Here is a 25,023-nt window from a genome sequence, read left to right as displayed (position 1 = left end):
GCCCCAACAGTAAAAACTGAGAAAGCTTTCAAAGGTGCTGAGTATCTGCATTGAGAGGAATGAGACCATTCTGTTCTTCAGGTGGAACTCTGGTCAGAAGCAACACACAGTGGTTGTGGAAGCGCATGGAAAGGCCCCACTGAAAAAATTAAAGAGGGTGTGGCTGTGGGGTGCAGGCTAAATGAGGCAAGTGTTCTGAGGGAATCGTGAAAGTCATCCCCTTCTTTGCACACTTGGTGCCCTGTCTGGTTACTTCTCCCTTCATCTATCACATGCCCTGAACCTCCATATCTTTCCTCACCCCCTAATTCCTGTGTCCTCTCTGCTACCAGTTATTTTCTTGTCCTTTGTTGCTGAGTCTGCTGCAGCCTTTCAGAGCTCAGTCAGCAGTCTGGGGACAGAGAGTCTAGCAGACCTTGCCCCAACATAGAAAAGATGGGACACAGGAGTTGGGGCCCTTTGGTGATGAGCGGCAGTTTATCAGTGGTCTCCCCAGGCGACACCCTCGTGCATTTGCTCTTAGAGACCGAATTAAGGCCTTGGGGTCTGTAGGACTTGATTCTCTGGTACTTTCTGGGCCCTTAGGGACCTTAGATTTAAATTCAACTAAAATTAATTGAATTTATCTACTCCAGGAACTTATTTAATTCCTTGAATATTATGAAGTATTTTTAGGCTCATTTTAAAGGCCGCTGGAGTGCGATGGAAGCTGACGTTCCGGGGTTAGCACAGAGCGCATCTGGGACTTGTGCTGGCCGGCCTGCTTCTGCGTAGATGTAGAAGGGCCAGTCTTGGTATGTGACCGTCATAAAAATTGTGCTCCAAGGGGAAATTTTTTTAAAAGAGCAGATTCGTAAATGAGCTTTTAGTTTTTTTTGAAATTTTTGTTGAACTGTTTATAGATGCACATGCATATTTGAGAAATAATACAGAGAGATTTCTTGTACGCTCTGCCAGTTTTTCCCAATGTCAACATTTCTACAACTTTAGTATAATATCAACCACCAAGATATTGGCTCTGATATGATCCACTGAACTTACTCAGACTTCCTCAGTTTTACCTATCCTCATTTTTCTTTTTTTTTCCTAAAGATTTATTTATTTATTTTAGAGGGAGGAAGAGAGAGAGAGAGAGAGAGAGAGAGAGAAAACACACACGGGGAGGGGGGCAAAAGGGGAGAGAGAGAGAATCCTTAAGCAGACTCCCTGCTGAGTGGGGAGACCAATGAGGGGCTTGAACCCCAGGATGCTGAGATCAGGACCTGAGCCGAAATCAAGAGTTGGATGCGGAGCTGACTGAGCCACCCAGGTGCCCCACTTACCCTCATTTTTCTGTGTATTTGTATGTATGTATTAAGTTCTATATAATTGTATCACTGTGTGGATCCATGTATCCACCACCGTAGGTAAGACACTGAACAGAGCCAATTTCACAGGATCCCTCATGTTGTTCTTTTATAGCCACAAACACCCTCCTGTCCACCTCCCCCCCCCCCCACCAGTTTCTACCCCTGGCCACCCTAATCTGTCCTTCATATCGAGAATTTTGTCATTTCAAAAAATGTTACATAAATGGGATCATACGATACATAACCTTTTGGGATTAGCTTTTCTCACTCAGCATGACCGCCTGGAGATTCATTTAATTTGTTCTGTGTATCAGTAGTTTGCTCCTTTCGCCACTGAGTGGTATTCCATACTTTGTTGGATCTTTCACCTGTTGAGAGGCGCCTGGGCTAATTCTAGCTTTTGGCTATTACAAATAAAGCTGCTGTGAACCTTCATGTCCAGGTTTCTGTGTGACCGTCAGTTTTCATTGCTCTGGGCTAAGTGCCCAAGAGTACAAATGAACTTTTAATGCGGTTCATAAATCCAGATTTATGTTTGGCATGATCCTGCCCTGGGTTACATTTTCACCTTTTATCCAGTCTGCAGCCTGATTCCATGTGGGGCTGTCACCCATTTCTCCCTGGCCCTGGGCCTGTGTAAATTTCCAGACCGATTAGGGCCCTCCTGAACTCCGTGGAGGGCGTTTGCTTTGCTTTGTTGCTGGCTGATCTCGGGGAGTTGCCTCTGGCCATTGGTCATGCCTGTCAGGTCTGTTGCATTGATGTCTCTTCACCCCAACGTTCGTGTCCAGAGCTCCAGCGGCTTCTACAGCGACGCCAACAACTGCCGCCTTGTCTCTTCCTCCCTGGGGAGCGGAAGGCCCCTGGGAGACGCGCTGAAGTGCGGACCCAGCACGTTGCAGCCTTTCTTCTGCTCTGGCCCTCGCTTCCCTGTAGTGAACACAGGTTGCCAAGAGGTGGCACTGCTCCTTGCAGCCACTGCTGTAGCTTGCCCCTGTCGCCTACGGTTTGGAGACTCGATACTGTTCTTTAATTGTGTGCTGTGAGCGTGGAAAGCAGATTTCCCAAAGCCACAAAGGCACCAGTAAAACACTGTGCAGTTTAAAAAAAAAATTGAAAGAACACATCATGCTTGCAAATGGTGCGTGATGAAAATGGTTCCCCGCTTCTTAGAAATGACTTGAGTAGGGAATAGAATTCAGAGATGTGTGTGTGAGTGTGTAACTTTAGATGTCAGGACCGATTGTTGCTTTCTGCGTGGCTCCTGAAAAAGACCCGTGACAGTGCTGCTTTCTGCCTTCCCTCTGTTCTACGAGCAGCAAAGTAGGAGGGGCCGCCTGCCTGCGGCCGGAGCCTGGAGACTGGCACCTCTTGGGCCCGAGCGGAGGCCCTCGTGCTTGCTGAAGATGGGCTTTTCACGGCAGCAATGGCTAAAAATAACAAAACTCTTTGCTTCTTAGTATCTGTCTACTCCCCTGTGTGCGTCACTTCGGTGTGTGTGAGGGCATGTGCATAAAGAGCTGTTCAAACATTTGCTGTGCACCGGCAAGCGGTTGGGAAGTGCGAGATGATGGGGTTCATTAGATGTTGTCAACAGATCAGACGAGTGAGGGTGAAGTAGGGTGGGTTAGAACACGAGGGCAACCAAGGCGCTTGTTCTCTGCCTGAGCAGAAGGAGCCGTCCTGGTCAAGCTCAGGTAGGGACGTGCAAAACCTGGAGCAATTCTGCACCCCAGGATGCCATCCCGTGCTGCCCTTTGGAAAAAGGCCCAGTGTGGAAGGTGTGGACGGTGCGGACGGTGTGGACGGTGTGGAGGAGGAGAGCGAGCCGGCTTTGGGATTGGGGCTGCTGCCAGCCCCGGGGCGGGCCCTTCCCGCGCAGCCTGCGTGCCAGGTTGGACGGTCCATTTTGGCCCCGGGGAGTCTCAGTGTTGCTGCCCCTGCGACCCTGCAGCTCACGACATGGCGAGGGGGCAGGTGGCGCCCCCTCAAGCCGTGACCTTCTTGCTAGTGCATCCTTTGGCAAAAGCCTTAGGTTAAGAGGAGCCTCGCTCTGTATAAAGTCATGACCCTGAAACCAGATGCTATTACCATAGAGACGGAGGCGTCGCAGGAGGGATGGGATCGGGGAGGCGGGAGGGCAAGTGAGGGCAAGTGAGGCGAGCCCGGAGGCCAGCAGCCCCGGAGACCTTCAACCTTTAGCAGCGCAGTGACAGGCAGGCTTGCGCTCTGCAGCTTGGCGCTGGCAGCCTGCCACCTGCTGACTGGCTGGGTGGCAGCTGCCCGCGCCGTGTGGACTAGCTGGTGAGCACGTTGGCAGTTGGCGAGGGCTCCGGGGGTGGGAACTCACACGGGTGGAATGTAGATGGGTGCCCGGGGCCCAGTGGCTGGCAGTTTTGCACAAATGTTTCTCGTGCCGGGCTTAAGTCACCCTTACAAGCCTGCTCAGTGATTAGGACCGGCTGCTGAGAGCTGGTCATTTGGCAGCGGGTTTGACATGTGTCGTGGTTAAATCATGTTAGTGTCCCGGGACAATGGAGAATAGGAGAAAGCCTCACGTTGGGTGTGGACGTTGGAGGAAGGGGCCCGACTTCTGTCAGAGCCACCGTTAAAGGAAAGCCGCGTTGGCCCTGGGTGGATCTTACACTGACTGGTATGACCCTTATCCCCGTGATGCTGGTGAGAAGCTTCCAAATCTATTCTGAACTTTGCCTGATGCTGGCGATGTGAGCAACCCAGGGAGCTGTTTAGAAGCTTGCTCCTTCCTTCCTTTGTTTTCAGCAGAGGCAGCTTGTGTGAAAGGAACACGTTGCAAATGGATTTGGGGGGCCCGATTAGGGATTAGATGAGTTAATTTCTTCCTACTGATAAAAAGGAAAACTGGTCGGGTCAGCCCGTCATGTCAAAAGATATCTCTGTCTGACTAATAATAGCAAGCGACTGCTGAGAGGCCTTAGGAGGGGAAGGCAAACCCAAATACTCGATGTTTGTTAGTATGAAGATGGGAAAAAGTTGTAGAATCCCTGTGCTTGGTGCAGGAGCCTGGATGCACCTTGCTTTTGAGGAGGAGAGGGCTGGTCTGGGGAAAGGCCACTGTGGACCTGCAGGTTTTATATTTTCGGTTTGTGGCAATCTCTCTTTTTCCGCTTCCTACAGGGAAGAGGCTGCTTGCAGATGCTTTGTATTGTCTGTCAGAAAGAACTAGGTTTCTAATTACTTGCTATGTATAGTCTTGGAGGGAATGTGAAATATGTATCAAAGAGCCAAGGAATGCACCCATCATTATTCTCATGAACTCAGAGGGAGCACAGGATGGTGCTTCAATTAGGCTGGATGGTTACTCAGCCTAGGAAGAAGGCTCTCTGGTTATTGACATTTCTTTGGTCTCTTTGAGTTGTTACTGATCTTTCTCCTTTACTTCCGCTTCAGTTGTTGGTTGCATATAGTTTTGGGAGGGGCTTAGGTGCAAAGGCTAAACCTTTTATTTAGGAAATGTCTAAAAAGTTGATGAAAGACTTTAAGATAAGCTCGATTGTGGTGGGGTGCAGAAATGATGTTCTGTAGGAAACTGTGTTGGATTCTATAGATTGATAAGGCAGGAAAGGGTTTGTGCTGAGAAGTGTGGGCTAACATACTGTTTGTTTTCCAAAGGGGAGTCAGTCCTGTTGATGTGCTTGCAGTGGTACAGGCTTCCAGGATTCTGCTGTGCTTTTCAGGTCCTTAAAAAAAATTCCCCCATTAAGCTGCCATCCTTATGTATGTCTATAAATGCCATGTGGCTGATGACTTCTTGCTCTTTGGAACGACTCTCCCAGACGAGTCCTCGAGGAGGCAAGTGTGATTGACGCAGAGCCCCTAATCTGTCCTGTTCATCACTGTGTCTCCAGGGCCTAGCAGTATGCCTGGCACCTAGTCAATATTTGCTAAGTGGATGAGGGAAGGAAAGAGAAGAGGACTAGATCTAACGGATGCCCTCTTAGTGTCTAGCACTGTGTTTGGTATGTTTCAGGTGCTGTGGTCATTGTGGCCAATGACCTCCATGTTGCCACATTGAATTTTCACTTCTCTGTCTCCATCTTTCTTAGCCTCTCTGTAGCAGTGCTTCCTTGACATCACTCTTTCCTGGTTTTCCTTTTGCCTCGGACTGCTTTTGTCCTTCTGCTCTGCTTATAATTGTTGACATGCTTCAGCATTTGATCTTAGGGCTACACCTCAATTTCTGTCTTTTCTTCCTGGATGAACTCATCTAATAATGGCTGCAGATTACCAGCTTCATTCATTGATTCTCCAGCTCTAGGTCCCCAAGCTCCAGACTTGGACATTTAGTTGTAAGGCTCCTTTTGCATATATAATAAACATCTCAACCATAAAGCGGCTGGAAAAGAACTGTTGATTCCTTCCCCAAAACCTGTTTCTTCCACAGCCTTTCCTGGGTTCCTAAAATAGTTCCCTATTTTCTTTGGCCTCCTGATTATCCACTTTTCACATACCAGCCAGAGGGATTCTTTAAAAAGGTAAAACAGCTCAGGTCACTTTCCATCTTAAAATCTTAACTGTAATTAGTAATACTGTATTGCATATTTGAAAGCTGCTACGAGGGTAGATCTTAAAAGCTCTCAGCCCAAGAAAAAAATCTTGTAACTGTGTGGCGACAGATGTTAATTAAACTTATTGTGGTGATCATTTCGCAATATATATAAAAATTGAATCACGTACATCTGAAACTGATATAATGTGGTATGTCAGTTTTACCTCAATAAAACAAAACGAAACAAAATTCTTCAGTGGCTCCTGTAACACCTAAGATTTTGTCTGCTTATCATGGACTTCATGGACCTGTTTCCTCCAGCATTGCCCACTACCATTGACCTTCTCTCTGTCTAGCCTCACTGACCTCATTTCCTTCCTGGAACATGCTAAACTTGTTCCCACTTAGGGCCTTTGCACTTGCTGTTCCCTTTGCTTGGAATGCTCCCTGCCCTCAGATCTTCAAATACCTGGTTCCTCCCTGTCATTTTTTTCTCCACTCAGATGTCACCTCCTCAGAAACCTCTTCTGAACCACCTTATGCCAAGCAACCCTTGCCTCATTTTATTCTGTGCAGAGCACTTACTGCTATCTAAGAGTACTTTGCTCATCTATTTATTATTGGTTTCTTAGGAATTTTGTCTGTCTTGTGAATGAATGTATTCCCCCTCCTTCTGAGGAGTGCCTGGAACGTAGCAGACATTAAATATTTGTTGAGTTGGTAAATTATGTGTATCATTTAATCTTCCTGGTAAATGATTTGACTTCTCAAGTCTTCAAGGCATTTTCTTTTCCACCATAATCCTGATATCCTATATCCTATTTGCTTTTAGTTTTATTTATTTATTTATTTTGCTTTTAGTTTTATATTTTTAGTTTGAGTATAGAGGAGGAAAAAGATATATATCAGGATGAAATTGCATACAAGACCCCTATCCCTAAAAGAAGATGTTATGCAAGTGTCCAAAGGTAACAAGTTTCCTAATGGCATTGTCTACCAGTAAAGTTCAGGGTAAGAAGAAAGAAGAAAAGAATAAAGGAAGGAAACTTATCTTTACTGACCATGTAGTAGGTGCAAGGCACAAAACTGAGTGTTTTCATGTTTGTGAAATTCAAAGCAATCCTGCAGTGTTGATACTGTTACCCCCAATTTCATTGGTGGAAAAACTGAGGCTCAAAGAATTAAATACTCTGCTTCAGGTGATACATTTATTAAATGGTAGTGCTAGATTTTTAAAACCCAGGTCTACCTGATACTCAATTTCTGACTTTTTACACTCAGATGGTTGCTTTGAAAGATGGATATGCTCTTAAAATAGAAAAGAGGAAAATGTGAATTCAGCACATATCCACATAGATTATAACAAATATCTGAAGCACAAGAATAAGTTATACGGACAATATGGAAAACAGACTTACAATATTCAGTGCCTGAGCATATAATTGGATGAATAGAATACAGAGTGAACATTTGGTTCTCTGGCAGAGCTTATGTACGGTATGACATAGAGCAGCTGTCTCCAGAGAAAGTTCTTTGTTTCTAGACCGGTGCGACACAAGCAGCATTTGAGCAATTCGGGATTTTTTTCTGCTTTCACTATAAATAGAGTTCATGGAATTCTGCATGTCAAAGTTAACGCAGTGAAAAGAAGTCACAGAATTTGGAAATCAACCTTAACTCATCCTATAAACTAAGAAACATGTTTGGCATCAGGGGCCGTAAAAACACTGCCATTACTTGGATGGATTCTGAGGTCTTATTTAGCATATGAAATTGCAGAGCAGATCCTATTATGTAAGGAGGCAGGAGGACAGACAGCATAATGTGGCTACAAACTGAAGAACTTTGTGCCCTTCAGGGAAGAGTTAACAGGACAGGTATACACAGGGATGTGTGATAAGAAGGTGGAAAATGAATGAATGGGTGGCATATATACATGACTGTTGCTGGAGCTGGGTTGCTGGATAATCCTCAGATGTCAGATTTCCGTAAGGCCAACATGTGACTCAAAGCTTGCCACTCAACAGAGAATACTGGGCTGTGCTGGTATTAAGAGGCTGGCTGGAAGCTAGGCTCCCACTGTGCACTAGCCTAACTCCCTGTCGTTTGCTGTGTGTGGGTGGGTGTGCGTGTGTGTGCGCGCGTGTGTGTGTGTGTGTGCGTGTGTGTGTGTGTGTGAGGGTATACATTTTTATGCAGTGGGTGTTTAAAGAGCTAAGCACTGAAGCTGGATTTCCACAAACGATCATCACGAGCACTCCAGACAAACCAAACTTCCTCTCTTGGTATTTTTTTTTTTTTTTTTTGCTTTCATCTTTTCCCCCCTGCCTTTTTGCAAATCCCAAAGGGAGAGCCCCCAGCATCCAGCCTATAGGATTGAGATGATTTTCTCTCACCTGTCCATGTGGGTGCCCTCTCAAGGTTAGAACTGAAGCTATGTGGGACCGGCATATTTTCAAGCACCAGATGAGAGGAGCTGCGTGAAGGAGTAGCAGACACCAAAGGAAGAGTGACTCTGCCCTGCTAACATGAACAGCAGCCTGCAGGTTAACCTGCCCAGAAGCTGGGCTACTTCAAGTGGCTCACTCCAGGAGAAGTCTGAGCATTCTTTTTTTCTTTTTTATTACTATAGGATGGAGGATGAAGCTGTCCTGGACAGAGGGGCTTCCTTCCTTAAGCATGTGTGTGATGAAGAAGAAGTAGAAGGTGAGCTTAATGGGTCTGGGGAAGTATATATTCATATACTATGTCTTTGTAGATGATAGCACTCATACATTGCATATAGCTATATTTTTGAAGTTAAAAGCTAAAGCTTTTCTATGGGGTTTTATTAGTCTGCACCTTTTTGCTTCAACACAGAAAGTAATTTTAAGAACTTCATTGGGCCATTAGAATCTGAATCAGTGTGGTCCTGCATGGTTAAAAATAAGGGGGGAGGAGGTGTCTTACTTTTGAAGCAGGTGCCTGTGTTAGCAGTGCCTTTCGGTCAAAAATAAATATTTTGCCGGATAGTTACCACCTTGTAATGACTAATTCAGAGAGGCTGCTAGATTTATATAAATGTATTTGGCAGCATCTTCTAATATTCTTTCTTGTAGCTTGCAGGGTAGAGAAACAGATGTTACAGAAGGAGAATGATATCATTGTTGCAGGAAAAATGGGTATAAACTGAGGTTATAAAGAGGGGTAATCATGGATGAACTTCAGTGAGGAAACGATGGACATTTTTTACTTAAAAAACCTTCAGGACCTCTTTTGTTAATGTTGCCCAGTGCCTGTTAAAAACCAAATACGAGTTAAATTTTAGTTGGTGCTATCATGCTCTCAGTGTACCTCTCTTCTCTCGTCTTTTGACTTATCAGTAATGTGGGAACAATACTATTTGCTTGATAGTGAGAAGACAGGGCTCAATTAATATTTATTAAAGTGATTAGGTGAAGGCATCACAGATATACAAGATATTATTATTATCAATGAGATTTAAAAAAAAATCAGAGTTGTAGACAACACTCATCAAGTTAAATGAAACTTGCAAGTGAACTGTGTCATATATTCTTCCCTTTAAAATCACCTGAGAGACAACTTGTATGTGTTTTGGAAACTCTAGTCTGATTGGTGCTGTTTGGTAAACATGTAATGCTTACCAAAAACTTGGACTAGTTGGGTGGAGGGTTTGGAAGAAAAAGGGTGGGTATTGCATGTTCTGGAGTGATTCTTCAACCAGACTGAACAGCAGGTCCTGGGTACGTGATGCCTCCTCATAACTCCTAGAATAGTTGGAATAGTATGGCCATCATGACGTTTCTTATGTTTGCATACCAGGTTTCTTCTGACTGTGTAGTCCCCTCACCCCCCCCCCCATTTCCCTCCTTCCCTCACTTATGCTCTTGACTCTGAATAATAAGAATTTGATGCCTAAGTTTCTTAGGAAAAAGGAAACTACAGTATTTTCTTTTATATTGTTTTATGGGTTCCTTGCACTTTTACAACATGACTGTGGGAAAATGTCAGGTTAGTGTGGGCAAAATAGTAAAACTTCTGTCTTAAGATTCTTGTGACTGTCACTGCCCCAGTGTCAAAGACGAGGTAAAAGTCTTACAGCATATGAATGTAAGAAATATTGTAGATTGAATGAATATATACTTTTGAGGCAATTAAAGCAGAGAAATCAGTGAAAAGGTTTGGGAATGAGATGTACTCTGTGTGTGTGTGTGTGTGTGTGTATGTGTTTTCCTTGAGAATAATGTTCTAGCTAAGTTCACAGGAGATGTAAATCATTTCTTGAGTTTGTAAGGTCTGTAGGATTGACAGCACTCTACTGCAATAGGATATTATACGTGGGTTTCTTAAAGCTTTGACTAAGAAGTTTATTTCCTAAAGTATTTCCCTTGATTTTCAAAGCACAAAATTAAAATAACAATGTAATGAATAGCATACAAATATGTAGTCAAGTTTCTCTAAGAAGAAACAAAAAGACAACAAAATATGGTAGAAACATCTGTAAAATTGTTTGGCTTTGTGATAATTAAACTTGCCACATGGATATTGTGTATTTTTGTATTCTGATAAGACTTCTGTTCTAAGATTATCTTTCATGTTGATTGGAGACTGAGCTGATTACACTTTTTTTTTTGAGGCATATTTAGCTAGTTGCCTGTTACTGAATTTTGGATAGTTGCTTTTGGTGCCATTATTTGGTGGAGAATATTCAACAGTACAAGCTCTTCTATAGTACAAGTTTTTTTCTTTCTTTCTTTCTTTCTTTCTTTCTTTCTTTCTTTCTTTCTTTCTTTTCTTTCTTTCTTTTTCTTTTGAGAGAAAGCTTGAGCAGGGGAGAGGCAGAAGAAGAGAGAGAATCTCAAGGAGACTCCATGCTGAGCATGGAATTGGACATGGGGCTCCATCTCATGACCCTGAGATCATGACCTGCACCAAAATCAAGAGCTGGTCCTGTAACCAACTGAGCTACCCAGGCACCCCTACAGTAAAACAAGTCTTGAAACTACACTTAGGGACTATTTATTTCTAATTTAGTGCCCTCTTAGTTGACCCTCCCATTTTTCTTACCTGGCTTTATCTGGTGGGAGTGGGATCACTTAGATATTATAGTAACTCCAGTTAAAATATAAAAAAGTTGAAATAGTTGGGTTTATGGCTTATTCATGGTCTCAGTGGTTGAGAGTGAAAAATTATCAAGACCTTTAATAAGGATTCATGGTTTGAGCAAGAATGTCTTCCACAAGGACACAAGTCCATCTCATATTTTTAACTGCATAGAGAAGGGTGTATTTAGAGGAAAACAAACTGTTATCTTGTTCTGAAGTAGTTTCTGGCACATTTATGGCAGAAGTAAGTGCTCCATTTTTAAGGATCAGAAATCCAAAGGGCAAGGAGCTGGAACACCTTTCATTTATTTTATCAAATGTTTCCTTTGATCCAGGTGGTTCTTTCTCTTGCTCCTAGGATAAGCATGGCTAAAGCATAATGCAGCACACTTGGCAAAAGAAAACTTAAAATTTTGTTTTTTGAAGTAATTTGCACAAATAAGATGAGAGATTGAGTGTGACTAAGGTCCAGTAGCTTTAGTTACTTTGAGAGGGTCCTGCTTTAAAAATTCTTCTGGGGGTCCCTTAATTTGTGATAGTCGGATTCAGCTCATCCTGAAGGTGAGAAGAACTAGATGCTCTCTCACATTGCCTTCTCTGCCAGAGTTCTGTGGAGAGGAGGGAGACTGAGACTTCCGTCCACGCCCCCAGTTCACCTGGTTCAACTTTACTCTCGGTGGGTGGCATGATGCTTAATCCACGGTCTAAAAACTCAATAGAAAACCATCAACTGCAGAGCTCACTAAGAATAGAGTGAGTCAGAAGAGGAGTCATCTTCTGTTTAAATAATGAATTTATGTGGGATATATTTAAAGAGCTAAACCTCATTTTCACATAATTTCCTTCATGTACATTTGTGTTAATCATTTAAAGAGATACTCTTTAAAGAAGGTGACCAAGTGCCAATTTTAATCTTTGACATAAAGAGAAGCTTTTATGTCTGTTCTTCCACTGGTTATTTTACATCAGTGTCTATGTCTATCTGTAGTTTTATAAAGTTAACATTTTTGTCATGGAGGGGCTACTGTGGATTAACTCATTTAAAACTTTCAAAGTTTCAGATACTCATACTTGTTTCTATACCAAAAGACTCCAGCTCCAGCCCAGGCAGTTCCACAGAATTGGTCTGTAGAAGACAAATTGACGTTACCAGATGACCCAGAAATGCTGGCCATGAGGAACAACACTAAATTTTCATTTCAAACGCACTTAGGGGAAATTGCCAAATTTTATTGGGTGAACCAAGGTTGAGATCGGAAGAAGAGTCTCATGTAGCTTTTTCCAACTAGGAAGTCCTATGGATGTTTTATCCTTAAAAACCCAGCCAAGATTTTGGATCTGTATGATATAAACAGATTACTTAATATTCTCATATTTTGCAATAGGGGGAAAGAGCAAACTCCACCTTATCCTTTGAGATAAGGCCTTGGCTCTGTAGGGCTAGGTAACTTCCCAGCAAGCCTTGGCAACTCTGACTTCATGAGGAGGGGCCTTTTCTTAACATCAAGTCTAACTCAGGAAGCATAAAATACAGCAAGACAATATTGGCTGAAACGTGTCTCCGTTTCTGAAGTGTGATCAGTGCTCTCACAGCTATTATGATATATTGTGGTGGTTTTCCTCTTCCATTCAAAACGAAGTCTAGAAGGAAGTGCGCTCCCATCTGTCCAAATGGAAGAATAATTTGACAAATTCCCATGTATACTGATGGACATTAAGAGAGAGAATCGTTAAAAATTCATGGAATTTATGGGAGGATTCTTTTTAGGGAAACAAAGGTAGAAAAGTAGAGCAGAGTCTGGAACAGAATAGGTGTTTACTAAATATCTGTTAAAAGGAAGAACTGAATACACGAATATGTAACATTAAGTAAAGCCTATGCAGAATTACTTTATATAATCCTCTAAAGACTGTTTAAATTTTTAGTCAGAAATTTGGTTCCCTTAAAAAAATCTTCTTTTTTTGAAGATTCTGTTTATTTATTCATGAGAGTAACACAGAGAGGCAGAGACACTGGCAGAGGGAGAAGCAGGCTCCCCATGGGGAGCCCCATGGGGGAATTGATCCCAGGATCTTGGGATCCCAGGATCATGACCTGAGCCAAAGGCAGATGGTCAGCTACTGAGCCACCCAGGTGCCCCTCCCTTTGTACTCTAATCAAATGAAGCAATATAGCCTCCAAAGATCCTGTCCTTGCTATTGCTGCTATTTGATTTTGCAGAGATTGTTGACATATTTATACATATTTATGTTGTTTATATATCTATATTGAGAAATTAAAGAGGCCCCTAAATTGTGTTTGCATTTTTCTTTTCTACCCTTTCTTTTTTCTTTTTTTTTTTTACCCTGTCTTTCGAAGAGAGAGACTAAACTAATGAAACCACGATGTTTGTGTTTTTGGAGGTCAGGATCTCAACATTTTACAGACATGAAATCATAATGACTTAACCCTATTTTTCACTAGAGGATATCATGATGACGTATTTATGTGTATCGGAGGAGGTAGTATTCTAAAGAAAAAGTGGGGCTGGGTGGACATTTGTTAATAATTACAATGGTAAAAAACGTAATTGCCGAGAAGGAGTGAATGAAAACCTATTGGATGGGAAGGGAGGGGCCAAGTTGGAGCTGGGGCTATTCTGAGCGCCGGCTATAAGTGTCCGGTTGCATTTTGCTGACCTCTTCTCTGGTGTTCACTCTGATTGCTCAGAAACTGTGTGTACAGAGGAAACACTCAGGCAAATATTGCCGAAGGAAAAGCCTTCTTAAAAGAAACCTGTATCCACCCATTGGAGAGCTTTAAAGAAATGTGGTGAGGTGTGTAAGGGTTGGTACTTGAACAGCAGGTTGGGTTTCCCAGAGCAGGTTGTGCCCATACAGACCCCTTCCCAGCGCTCTGCTTCTTTCTCATCATGGCCTCAGCTGAAAGCCCACCAGAGTCCCTAAAAGCAGTCCCTAAGCAGACACTTAGCTTAGGAGCTCTTTGACACCTGCTGTATCAGTGAAGTCAAATATTTGCATATAGATTTCTTTAGCTTCAGGGGGCTCTGAGGGTAATTCCATGGGTTTTGAAACTGGAATCAGACATTCCTTCCCAGAGTTTTCCAGTTGTAGAGAGTTCCCTGGTAGTACGGTATGTGCTAAAGTCCTCTTGAAGACACTTTCTGTCCTAGGTGTCCACATTCTTTTTACACAGTAAACCATAAGAAATTGAACTTGGTAGTTGGTTGTGTTTTGCACGGATCTAGAAATTCTGAAATGATACACCTGCAGCAATTTTTGTCTATAGGTTGAGTTCTTTCTAGAAGCTTTTTATCTGGTCATATTTTTGAAACTCATTGTTTGATACTTATTTTGGGGACATAGTGTTTGATGCGCTTTTTGGTCTCATTTTTTAAGTTAAAATGATTGTTGAAGTTGTGAAAGCAGGGTGGCTAAGCATCAGTCTGGGAATAAAAGTCTTAAAACTTTTAACTAATCTCTTTGCCGAATCATTACATAAGTGAAGGGAGAAAATTACAGTTTGGATTGTGGGTTTCTCGCTCTGTAAAATGGGAATAATAGAATGTGCCATTTCCCATAGAACTGTTTGATAATTATCAGAAATTATGTTGCTGCTGTGCTGGGCGTTGGGAACAGGAGTGCTTTATACTGCACTGCTTTTCTATACTTCTTCTTTCTGATTGATCTGTATCACCAATAATTTTCAATGATTATCATTCCAAAAATTGTAATTGGCCTAAATGTGTTTTATTTGCTTAATTCATTTTTACCAACACCTATCTTTTGCCTTCCTAACCATACTTACCTTTTGCTTCATGCATTGGAAAAGGCAAGATAGAATGGTCAAGTGAACTTTCCCAAGACCTACTCTCTATTTCTCTTTGGACTCATTCTGGTTCTCTTTAGGTTCTGGGTGTGTTATCTGATTTTCATGATTAAACTGCTCTGATACATATCGCCCCTGATTTGTAAATTTGTCTTCTTTCCCAAGTAGAGGCATTTTAACTATAATTGTATGCAGGTTAAAATAAAGTGTGTGCCCACTGTCTAATGAAGCCTGTAAAATTGCTTCCTCTGGAAAACACATATAAAGTGTATGGTATTTTCCCACCAATGAAGAGGATTCGGGGATTGTGATCAATCTAATTATTGATCTACATCACATATATAGAATATATATATGTATACATATATATATATATATTCTGTGAAATGTATATATTCTATGAGATGTATACATTCCTCCTCCCCACCCAACATGAACTAGAATAATTCTGTTCTTTGTTGGTTATTATATAATTTAGGTACCAATTAGATGAGATTATGCAATAGTATAGAAATAAACCTGAGCTAAATATTTCCCCATTTTTGTCATCACAAGATTCAAAATCATTAGGGGAATTGAGAATTGGGTCTGACGGGGGAGAATAGAGTAAAACTAGGATAAAGCTGAATAAAGCTCAGTTGAGGCTCTCTCGTTGCTGTGGTGATTCTTGGTGGGATTTTATTTTATTTTTTAAAATTTTATTTTACTTTTTTGGCTGATAGCATTTAGGGGACTGAGGTAAGGACCTGCCATGACAGGAGCTCACAGGAGGTTCCAAGCACTTTGCCCCTAATGCTGCTGATTGCCAGGTGGGATGAGGTGAAGGTAGGGAGGGTGGTGAGTGACATGCATTGAATCAGCAGTATAGGTGACTTAAATAACTCCCTTCTCTGAATAGCTGCAAAAGCTTTTAAATCCAGTTAATTGTTTTTACCTTTCCATGGAGTTAGAATTAGAAGGCAGTACTGTATCCAGTGTGTTCACCTTTCTTTATACTCTGCTGACTTTGGAAGGAGAATAGACCCTACTTAAGCCTCTTGAGACATTATTTTACTGACTCTTTTCATGGTAGAATGCTCAATACCGTTTAGCAGGCCGAAACTTCTGGGAAAAAAGTAGGTTTCGAATTTTATTAATATTGGCCATCATATCAGCTTTAGAGGGCCAGAACTGCACATTTGTAGTTTAGTTAAATCACCACCCCACCTTTAGGTAATTATTCAATTTTCAACAAATAATTCTATTCTTACCGAAAAACAGAGAAAATGCCTTTTGCATTTTCATGCAGAATGAAAGCTCATAATTGAATCTGATACATACATATATTCAGCAAATTAGATCAGTATTTGATTGTTCAGGTATTTCTATCCAGTCAGTGCCATGGGTTGGAGAACCAGGAGTCTTAGAACCTATTTCTATTTCTGTCTGTGCCCTCCCTTTGTGGGTGACATGAGGCCACTCATGCTTATATGGTTACATTTCCTTTATGCAAAGGGCAGTTAGTAATCTATCTTCTTTTTTTTTTATTTATGATAGTCACACACACACACACACAGAGAGAGAGAGAGAGAGAGAGAGAGAGAGAGAGAGAGAGGCAGAGACACAGGCAGAGGGAGAAGCAGTCTCCATGCACCAGGAGCCCGATGTGGGACTCGATCCCGGGTCTCCAGGATCGCGCCCTGGGCCAAAGGCAGGTGCCAAACCGCTGCGCCACCCAGGGATCCCAGTAATCTATCTTCTTATCCAGCTACCAAAGATGCTCTGAGGATTCTTGGATAATATGTAAAAAATACTTTGATATTGGCAGTAAGCCATTGACAAGTTACCTAATTTCTGAGTATCAGTTTGTTCTACAAAGAAATAGCATTTGTGCCTCCCTATCTCCTACTTTCACAAAGAGTATAAGTAAACTAATTTGAAATCCCCAGGATGAACCCTATAAATTTAAGATACCATCTCCCTTGGATATATTCCCTGCCTACAATTTATTACCAGTGGTTGGTACTTTCTTGCCAATGGTTGCTGTGATTCCAGAATGCTCTCAGGCTAAAGGTAATACTGATATCTGGTAATCAACAAATTAGTTGATTAGTATCTATATTAATTCTTTTTACTAACTTTAAAACTGTGGCAAAGTGGTTTATTTTTCTTTAAGTTTATCAAAATGTTAAGAACAATTGCAGATATAAACTCAAATATGTTACTTTTCCAGGCTCATATGGCTCCTTGAACATGATAAAACATTCTGATGAAGGTCACAGTTGTTGTTCAGCCAAATAAACCAGTCATTATCTAAGCACGAGTTTGGCTGATATGATAATTTAGAGAGTATATCATGTATGTGGGTGAGTGTATGTGGGAAACAGAGGTATATATTTCCCATAGAGTGACATTAAGTTGAACCCTAAAGGATGAGGTGAGAGTGGCCTGAGGTGGATAGGACCCAGTTAATGCATGGCCTTTTATGCTACTCGAAAGATTTAGGATTGTACCGAGTGTGCACTGGGGAGCCATTGCAGAGGGTTTTAAGCAGGAAAGCGACCAGACAAAATTTGCATTTTAAAGAAGATCCCTTTGGCTGATACATGGGGGAAGCATTCCAGGAGGACTGAGATTGAAGTGGGGAGACTGTTGCTAGGATTCAGTTGAGAGATTATTTTGAGTTAGACTAGAGTGGGTACCAAGAGGTCAAGACAAATGGGTTGAATTGCCAGGATCTGCTGATGGACAGAGGCTGCAATGGGAGTGATTGCTTCTGGATTTCTACTGTGAGCAATTTGGGAAATTCACATGCCATTTTGTGGAGGCTTGAGGACTGTTCCCTCTGGAGCCAGTAGGGAACTTGGAAAGGGAGATGGATGAGAACTGGAAGAAGCACCTGGAAGAACAGGAAGTGGGAAGAACTGGGGAGAGGAGGATGATAAGTGTCGGAAGAGCTCATGAAAAGGCGAGAGGAAGAAGAAAGAGCCTGGTGGGCCCCACTTTTGTAAGCTTTTCATTTGGGGGATGAGCACCACGCTGAGAAAGTGTCCATGTCCTTGTTATTCCGATTCCTGTCAGTGTCGCCACAAACCAATCACTTTCACCTCTCCAGGCTCCTCCATTCATCTGTGAGGTGAGAATGTTGAGCTGTATTTTCTCTAAGATCCTTTTGAGCTCTAAAAATTCTGTAACCATTCTAACTATTTTAATTGATTGTCATGGAGCACATAGAAGGAAAGGCTAAAACTTTTTCTACCATTTCTCGAAGCGATCAGTGGTGATCAGTGGAGGACAGATGTCATAGCCAGAACATCTTCATATTTTAGGGCAGTTTATGGAACCTAAGGGTTGTGGATTTAAACTTGTAATTCTAGGGGCACCTGCCTGGTACAGTCAGTTGAGTCCTCAACTCTTGGTTTCAGCTCAGGTCATGATCTCAGGGTTGAGAGGTTGAGCCCCCACTCTCCCCCCCCCCCCCAATCAGGCTCTGGACTCAGTGGGGAATCTGCTGGAGATTCTTTTCCCTCTGCCCATCCCACAGTTCATGTATGCACATGTGTGTGCGTGCTCTTTCTCTCAAATAAATAAATAAATCTTTAAACTTGTCATTGCTATAATTATAAGAGAGAAGCATTTTCAGAGACTCCCTGATCGCTATTTTCCTCCTAGGTAGTTACAAATTTGAAAGGACTAATTTTTTTTTTTTTGGTCATGTTTTGCAGACAGTGGAAGATGGGAGGAATCGTGGTATTGATGGGCTGGCATCATGGGAGTGGGAAAGTGGTAGAAGAAACCTTACCTATCTAGGAGCCCCAAGAATTCCAGTCTTCACATTATTAACTGGCTATTTGGCTTTGATTGCCTCAACTGGCAAATGAAATTGAACCATGTAATGTTTAAGGTCATTTCAACTCTAAAAGTATAATTATGTGCTCCTGTGTCAGTGAATGCTGTCTTCTTTTCTGGATGCATGTGGAAAACCATAGCCATGGAGATTCTGAGATTGGTCTTATTTAGGCTAATTTAAGTCACTTGGAGCACTTTCTTCATCATTGTTTCAATCTTACAGCATTATCCATCTCTCATTTCCCTGTGTATAGGTATGTGAGAGGAGGGAATTATGTGAACTAATATTAAATATTTGATACCTGATTGGCCATGAGTGCATTAACTATATGGTGGATTATCTGTCTATAGCAAGTAAAGACTATTCTTCCTATTGCCCAGCTAGGGTTTAGGCCAGTGTTAAAAGGGAAGCCATAATAGAGTCAGAGATGGACAATGTGGGTAGGATGAAGAGTGTGAATGTGTGCATTTATGTGTCTGTCTCAGCTGCCTCTCTGGCTGCAATTGCAAATCCAGTTATCAATGACAATTGGATTAGCCATTGTTTTCTCTCTTCCAACCCTGTTTCCCATTCAGTTGTGCAAATGGTGACCGCAAGAGAAATAATGGAAACTGTCAGTTCTTCGTGATTGCATCATGGGTGGATTTTGTTTGACAGTATGTGTAGTTCACATTAAAAAATCACCAGGTCTTTTTGGGTTCTGGGGTGTCAGGATGAGTGGAGAGATCATCTCTTTCTGTTGGGTGTTTCTTCTTCACTCTTAGCACTGCTCTACCTGGCACTGGCTTCCCAGGTCTTTTGGTTCCAATCTATTCTGCTCAATCAAGTAAAGGGGTAACAGCTCATGAGGGTTGGCACTTACTGCGTGAATGCTCTGGGTGAAACTCTACCCAGAACAGGGCGGGGATTGCCAGGCACGTGTTTCTGGGCAGGAAGAGGGAAGATTGAGGTTATGCAGGGTGTTGCCTCTGTTGAACATTGAAACCCTGTGTAATGACTAAAGCAGCCCACTGAAGGGCGAGTTACACTTGGTCTAATGATGGCCCTTTTGTCCTCAGGAGTGCCTTTGCTCGTGGAGGGGATTTACAAGTTGTTATCAGGGCTCAAAGGTGATGGGAATAAGAAGAAATTGTGCTCTGTATTTCCCTCCTTGGAAAGGGAAGGGAGAAGGAAGATCAACACTTGTGTGGCACTTTTGTGTATTATCCATGGCAGGAGACATTTTATTGATATGATTTGATTTGGATTGTCCATAAAAAATGACCTCTCCCTCTCTCTTCTCCCTGTATATGGAGACTATATAGATATCTCTGTATATGTCTATATATTATATCAATGTAGATATAGAGATATAGATATAGATTATATTTTATGTCTACAGATGAAAAGAGATTTTGCTAAAGCAAAGTTAAAATTACTTGGGAGAGTCAACTTTTTAGAGATTGTGAAGCGCTTCAGGGTTTGCAGTTTATGAAAAATAAGATGACTTTTAGTCTTGTTTACTCATTAGGTAGGTTTCTGTATTACCTTTCAGTGCTTGTTCTAGCCTAGATATTTTAAAATAATTGATTACTATTGAACATATTAAAGTTATATTTTGTTAGGAATATTTGGGGTGCCTGGGTGGGTCAGTGGTTAAGCGTCTGCCTTTGGCTCAGGTCATGATCCCCAGGGTCCTGGGATTGAGTCCCTCATTGGGCTCCTCATAGGGAGCCTGCTTCTCCCCCTGCCTATGTCTCTGCCTCTGTGTATTTCATGGATAAATAAATAAAATCTTAAAAAAAAGGGTATTCACTAATTCAAACTTTTTATCATGCTAGTCACTTTTTGCATCTTATTAGCTATTAATAGTGGTAACTATAATGGAAATTTAACCTTAGTGTGTGGTCTTCGAGTTCTCTAAAGACTATAATTAGAACTTTGCTAGAAATCAACACTTAAAAGACAGGTGGAGAAGTTTCCTGAGCTAAAGGACAGGAGGTTAGCTGGGTAACCATAAGCTTGACTCCCCTTCAAGACCTTTTTCCTGTAGCTATTTGTTCCTGCCTAGAGATTGTAATCATCATCATCATCATCATCAAATATTAAATATTAAAAGCACTATACTTAGTAAACAGCTGATAACAAGCTAAGATTTCTTATCAGTCTCGCTTGGGGAACCTCAGGTCGCCTTAAGGTTTTCTGGGAGACTTTCAATAGACAAAATTCCCATGCAGTTCAGTGAGAAGAAAAGTATTTCCCTGTTTTTCATCGCTTGCACTGGTTATTTGCTTGCATGCCTGATCTTAAGTGTAATTGGTAGCATTAATATTAAAAGAGATTATTCATCAGGATTCAAAATTATTTATAAATAAATTACATAGGCAATATATAACTTCCTGTTAATAAACATACAAATCATTATTTTTTCTTTTTTCTCCTTTTTTTTTTTTAAAGATTTTATTTATTCATGAGAGGCACAGAAAGAGAGGCAGAGACATAGGCAGAGGGGGAAGCAGGCTCCCTGTAGGGAGCCTGATGTAGGACTTGATCCCAGGACTCCGGGATCACGACCTGAGCCGAAGCCAGATGCTCAACCACGGAACTGCCCTGGTGTCCCTATCTTTTATTTCTATGTGATAAGTGACTCCTGTCTAAAATACAAAAAGAGAAATCATGCCTTGTTTTGTGTAGTAGTATATGTTTGAAATATGGACCTTTATGCCAACATTTCATCAGGGCTGACTTTCCCCTTGTTAATTGCAAAATTGTATCATGCTCTTTGAAGAGCATTTTCTTTTCATGACCTGGTATTTATGCCCCAGTAAATTAGCAGTTACTTGGATTATATCTTATTAGAGCTGTTTATGGACACTCCTATGTGTTTGTGAGTAATAAGCTAACAAATTACTTGTATTTCATTTATTAATGAAATATATTTCATTAATCCATATTTTGGATTATATGTACCGATCTGTATTTTTAAGAACATGTAACAACTTTATTTTTTTCTTCCAAGATTTTATTTAAATTCAAGTTAGTTAACATATAGTGTAGTATTGGTCTTAGGAGTAGACTTTAGTGATCCATTACTTACCTATAACGTCCAGTGCTCTTCCCAACAAGTGTCCCCCTGGTGCCCGTCATTGTTTGAGCTCGACCCACCTCCCTTCCAGCAAAGTGTCAGTCACACGGCCTCTGTGCATCTGACTGGAGGTTCCCTGAGCCTTGGTTCCTTTGCCTATACAATCATTATCATTTTTTTTTTAAAAGATTTATTTATTTATTTATTTATTTATTTATTTATTTATTCATGAGAGACACAGACTGAGAGAGAGAGGCAGAGATGCAGGCAGAGGGAGAAGCAGGCTCCTCACAGGGAGCCTGATGCAGGACTCCATCCCAGATCCCGGGATCATGACCTTAGCCAAATGCACGTGCCCAACCGCTGAGCCACCCAGGCATCCCAGCCTGTACAATTAGGATAATAGTGTTTAATTTGTACAGTTGTCATAATTGCATGAGGTAATGGATATAAGAGATCTAGCTAGAACCTGACACATTTGTAAATATCCAACAAATAGTTACTCTCATCTGTATGTACAGTAAACACAGTAATAAGTTTCTTAAAGGAGCTAATAGATCTATCTATCTTGCATATAGAGGCATATGGTCTTTAACTATCCATCCCTTTCTAGAATTTTGAGGTTGGCTGGCATAAAACCCTTTTCTGGTTTGATAGGTTTAATTCTACAAAATTCTAAATCATCCTTGGTAATGTCTATGAAAACCTCTTTAACTCGAATGGCTGTCGAGTTACTAAGTTACTAAGTGTAAGAGTTCTCTGTTGGTCTGAAAACATGATAGCAACTATCAATGACATTAATTTAGAACTATTTCAGGAATTGGAAGAATTGGACATGATAACATCACAGTACTTCTGCTTTCAGCTGAGGTGGAGCAGGTGAGGATGGGAAGATACAGGCATCACCTAGTGATAATTTCTGACATTCAGAGATAACTAGGAAAACCATACTTTCTTCCCAGTAGTATTGGCTGTGGGATGGATTATGAGATATTCCCAAGACATTTAGAGTTTGTTGGGAACTTACACCATCTGTCAGAGAAAGGTATGTAGGGTATTTATTTGAACACATGATACTGAGGCCACTGCCAAATCAAGGACTGTGAATGCCCTTTGACTCATACCTAAATGAACTGTCAAATGTAGATTTCAGTAGTTTTAGTTTATGCAATTTTAGTAGCAAAAATGCAAACTTTATTTTAATAATATTTAAAACAAGCTTTTTCTATTTGAGTATAGTTGAAACAATAACCTTTTCTTTTCTTTTTTTTAAAATTTTTATTTATTTATGATAGTCACAGAGAGAGAGAGAGAGAGGCAGAGACACAGGCAGAGGGAGAAGCAGGCTCCATGCACCGGGAGCCCGACGTGGGATTCGATCCCGGGTCTCCAGGATCGCGCCCTGGGCCAAAGGCAGGCGCTAAACCGCTGTGCCACCCAGGGATCCCACAATAACCTTTTCTTAGGAATTATAGCTATTTAAAAAATTGTTGCTTCTTAAGAAGTTTTTGGTGAAACTTTGGAAACAGTCTTCGGTGAAATTTCTAGGGGAGAGATTTTATTTTATTTTTTAAGTCTAAAATTCTCTTCAAGTTAAGCAGGTAACTGTCCCTGATTCTTTCAGCATCTACAGTTTTGTAGACCCTTGCTGGATTGGAAAGCTTGTCTGTCAAGTTTCTCATTTTTTATTTTATATATAAAATAATACTATGCCCTCAACCTTTGTAGATTTCCTAAAGTGCTTGCTGTCATTTTTATGAGTTACAATTTTAAAAATAGCCATCGTTCTTCATGACAGATCTCTGAGACAGATAAAGATATTTTATTCAAAATAAATATTGAAATCCATCTATGAGATTCTTATCAACAATAGTATATTTTCATCAGTAATTCTGCTTCCTGAAGACAGGTATTCTGTGGGAGCAGCAAGAATGCTTCCATTTGAGCTCATTTTACTTTCAGTATTTTTGTTACTTGGCATGTACAGCTTATGAAATATTTGGTGATCATTTTGAGAAAGCCTTCCCCTTCACTCTCCAGGGCAAGGGTGTCTTGTTCTCCTCCCCTGGGCAAAGAAGCTGACATGGAGAGTGACGGAGAAGTAATTGATGAAAACACAGCACCTTCCCTGAGTTCCGGTTTATTTAACTTCAGCACCGGGCTCTTTCTCTTCTCCCTGAACCCAAGACAGAAAAGGAAAATTTAGTTACTGGTAATGTGTGAGAAGAAAAGGAGGGTGCTTTGAGTTTTGCCCAGTGTCATGATCTCCTCTGGCAGCTCTTGGAAAGCAGGATCTTCTTCACTCAGGAAATATGCTGTTCTGCTGTGCTGTAAGGGTCCCCGCAAAAAAGTCATGGCTATTTGGGTACCAGAGTATTGTAGCTTCCCAGAGGCCATCACTGAGAGTTTCAAAAAGGCTTGAGAGTGGTTATATGGGATGGGAGTGGGAACAGAAAGTGCACTACTGGATTGGTGGAAGTATTCTAAAATTGATGGTGATGGTTGCAGAACTCTGTAAATAATCCCCAAATCATTGAATTGTATCCTTACAATGAGTGAATTTTATGACATGCAAATTACACCTCAATAAAGCTGAGAAAAAATGTCTGAAATTTGGGGTGTCTTGCAAGGAACCACAGTTCTGCTTGGTATTTGAGCTGCAAAGAGCATCATCATATCTGAAAGCTTCCGCACTTGTGTGAAAGTGTGTGATAAAGTGAGTGAGGCGTGTGTGTATGTGTGTGTGTGAGAGAGACAGAGAGAGGGAGAGAGAGAGAACCTGAGGCAGGAGCTAGAAGAGATGGGGATAAGCTGAATCTTCTTCATAGGGGTGGGGTGGGGGACGGCATGTGATCACGAAGTGAATAAGATGACACCATATTTGTGATGTTGCACCTGCAGTTAGGTCCCAGAAGTTAAGGTATTCTCCTCTCCATGGGCTTTGAAAGCTCACTGTCTGAATCACCCACCCTCTTGGTTAGGTTGACAACAAAAAGAGTTTATAGTCAGAAATCTTATCTTAGAATCCTATTGACCCATATAAACTATCTTTTAAATGACTTATCAAAGACACTGTGCAGATTTGGGTAGATACATATAAAGATCTTTCTGTGTAACATCAATTTGACTAATATAGCTTAACTGCCCCCCCCCTTTTTTTTGCTTAGTTGCCATTATTTAATAAGATACAGAAAATATTTAATGTGATAGGTTTTAAAATTTTCCAATTTCTTAATTTTTTTCATGACGTTTTCCTAATTCCTGAATGAAAGCAACCAAGCTCTCAGTGTTTGATTTACTGAAGAAATTGTTTGGCTTT

General features: G+C 41.3%; 1 protein-coding gene across 5 annotated transcripts in view; it reads left to right on the top strand.

Annotated features, from left to right (window-relative positions):
- Positions 1-25,023, top strand: part of SLC4A4 (solute carrier family 4 member 4) — a 345,822-nt gene that overhangs the window by 38,778 nt on the left and 282,021 nt on the right. For all 5 annotated transcript variants that reach the window (XM_055315262.1, XM_055315259.1, XM_055315265.1 and 2 more), the window contains exon 2: positions 8,510-8,583. In XM_055315262.1, coding sequence (XP_055171237.1) covers positions 8,511-8,583 — 73 coding nt within the window. In that variant the 5' untranslated portion in view covers position 8,510. The remainder of the gene's footprint in view (positions 1-8,509; positions 8,584-25,023) is intronic.

This window comes from Nyctereutes procyonoides, unplaced genomic scaffold, assembly GCF_905146905.1.
Source record: "Nyctereutes procyonoides isolate TBG_1078 unplaced genomic scaffold, NYPRO_anot_genome, whole genome shotgun sequence".
NCBI lineage: Eukaryota > Metazoa > Chordata > Mammalia > Carnivora > Canidae > Nyctereutes > Nyctereutes procyonoides.
This window is presented reverse-complemented; position numbering and strand designations above follow the sequence as displayed.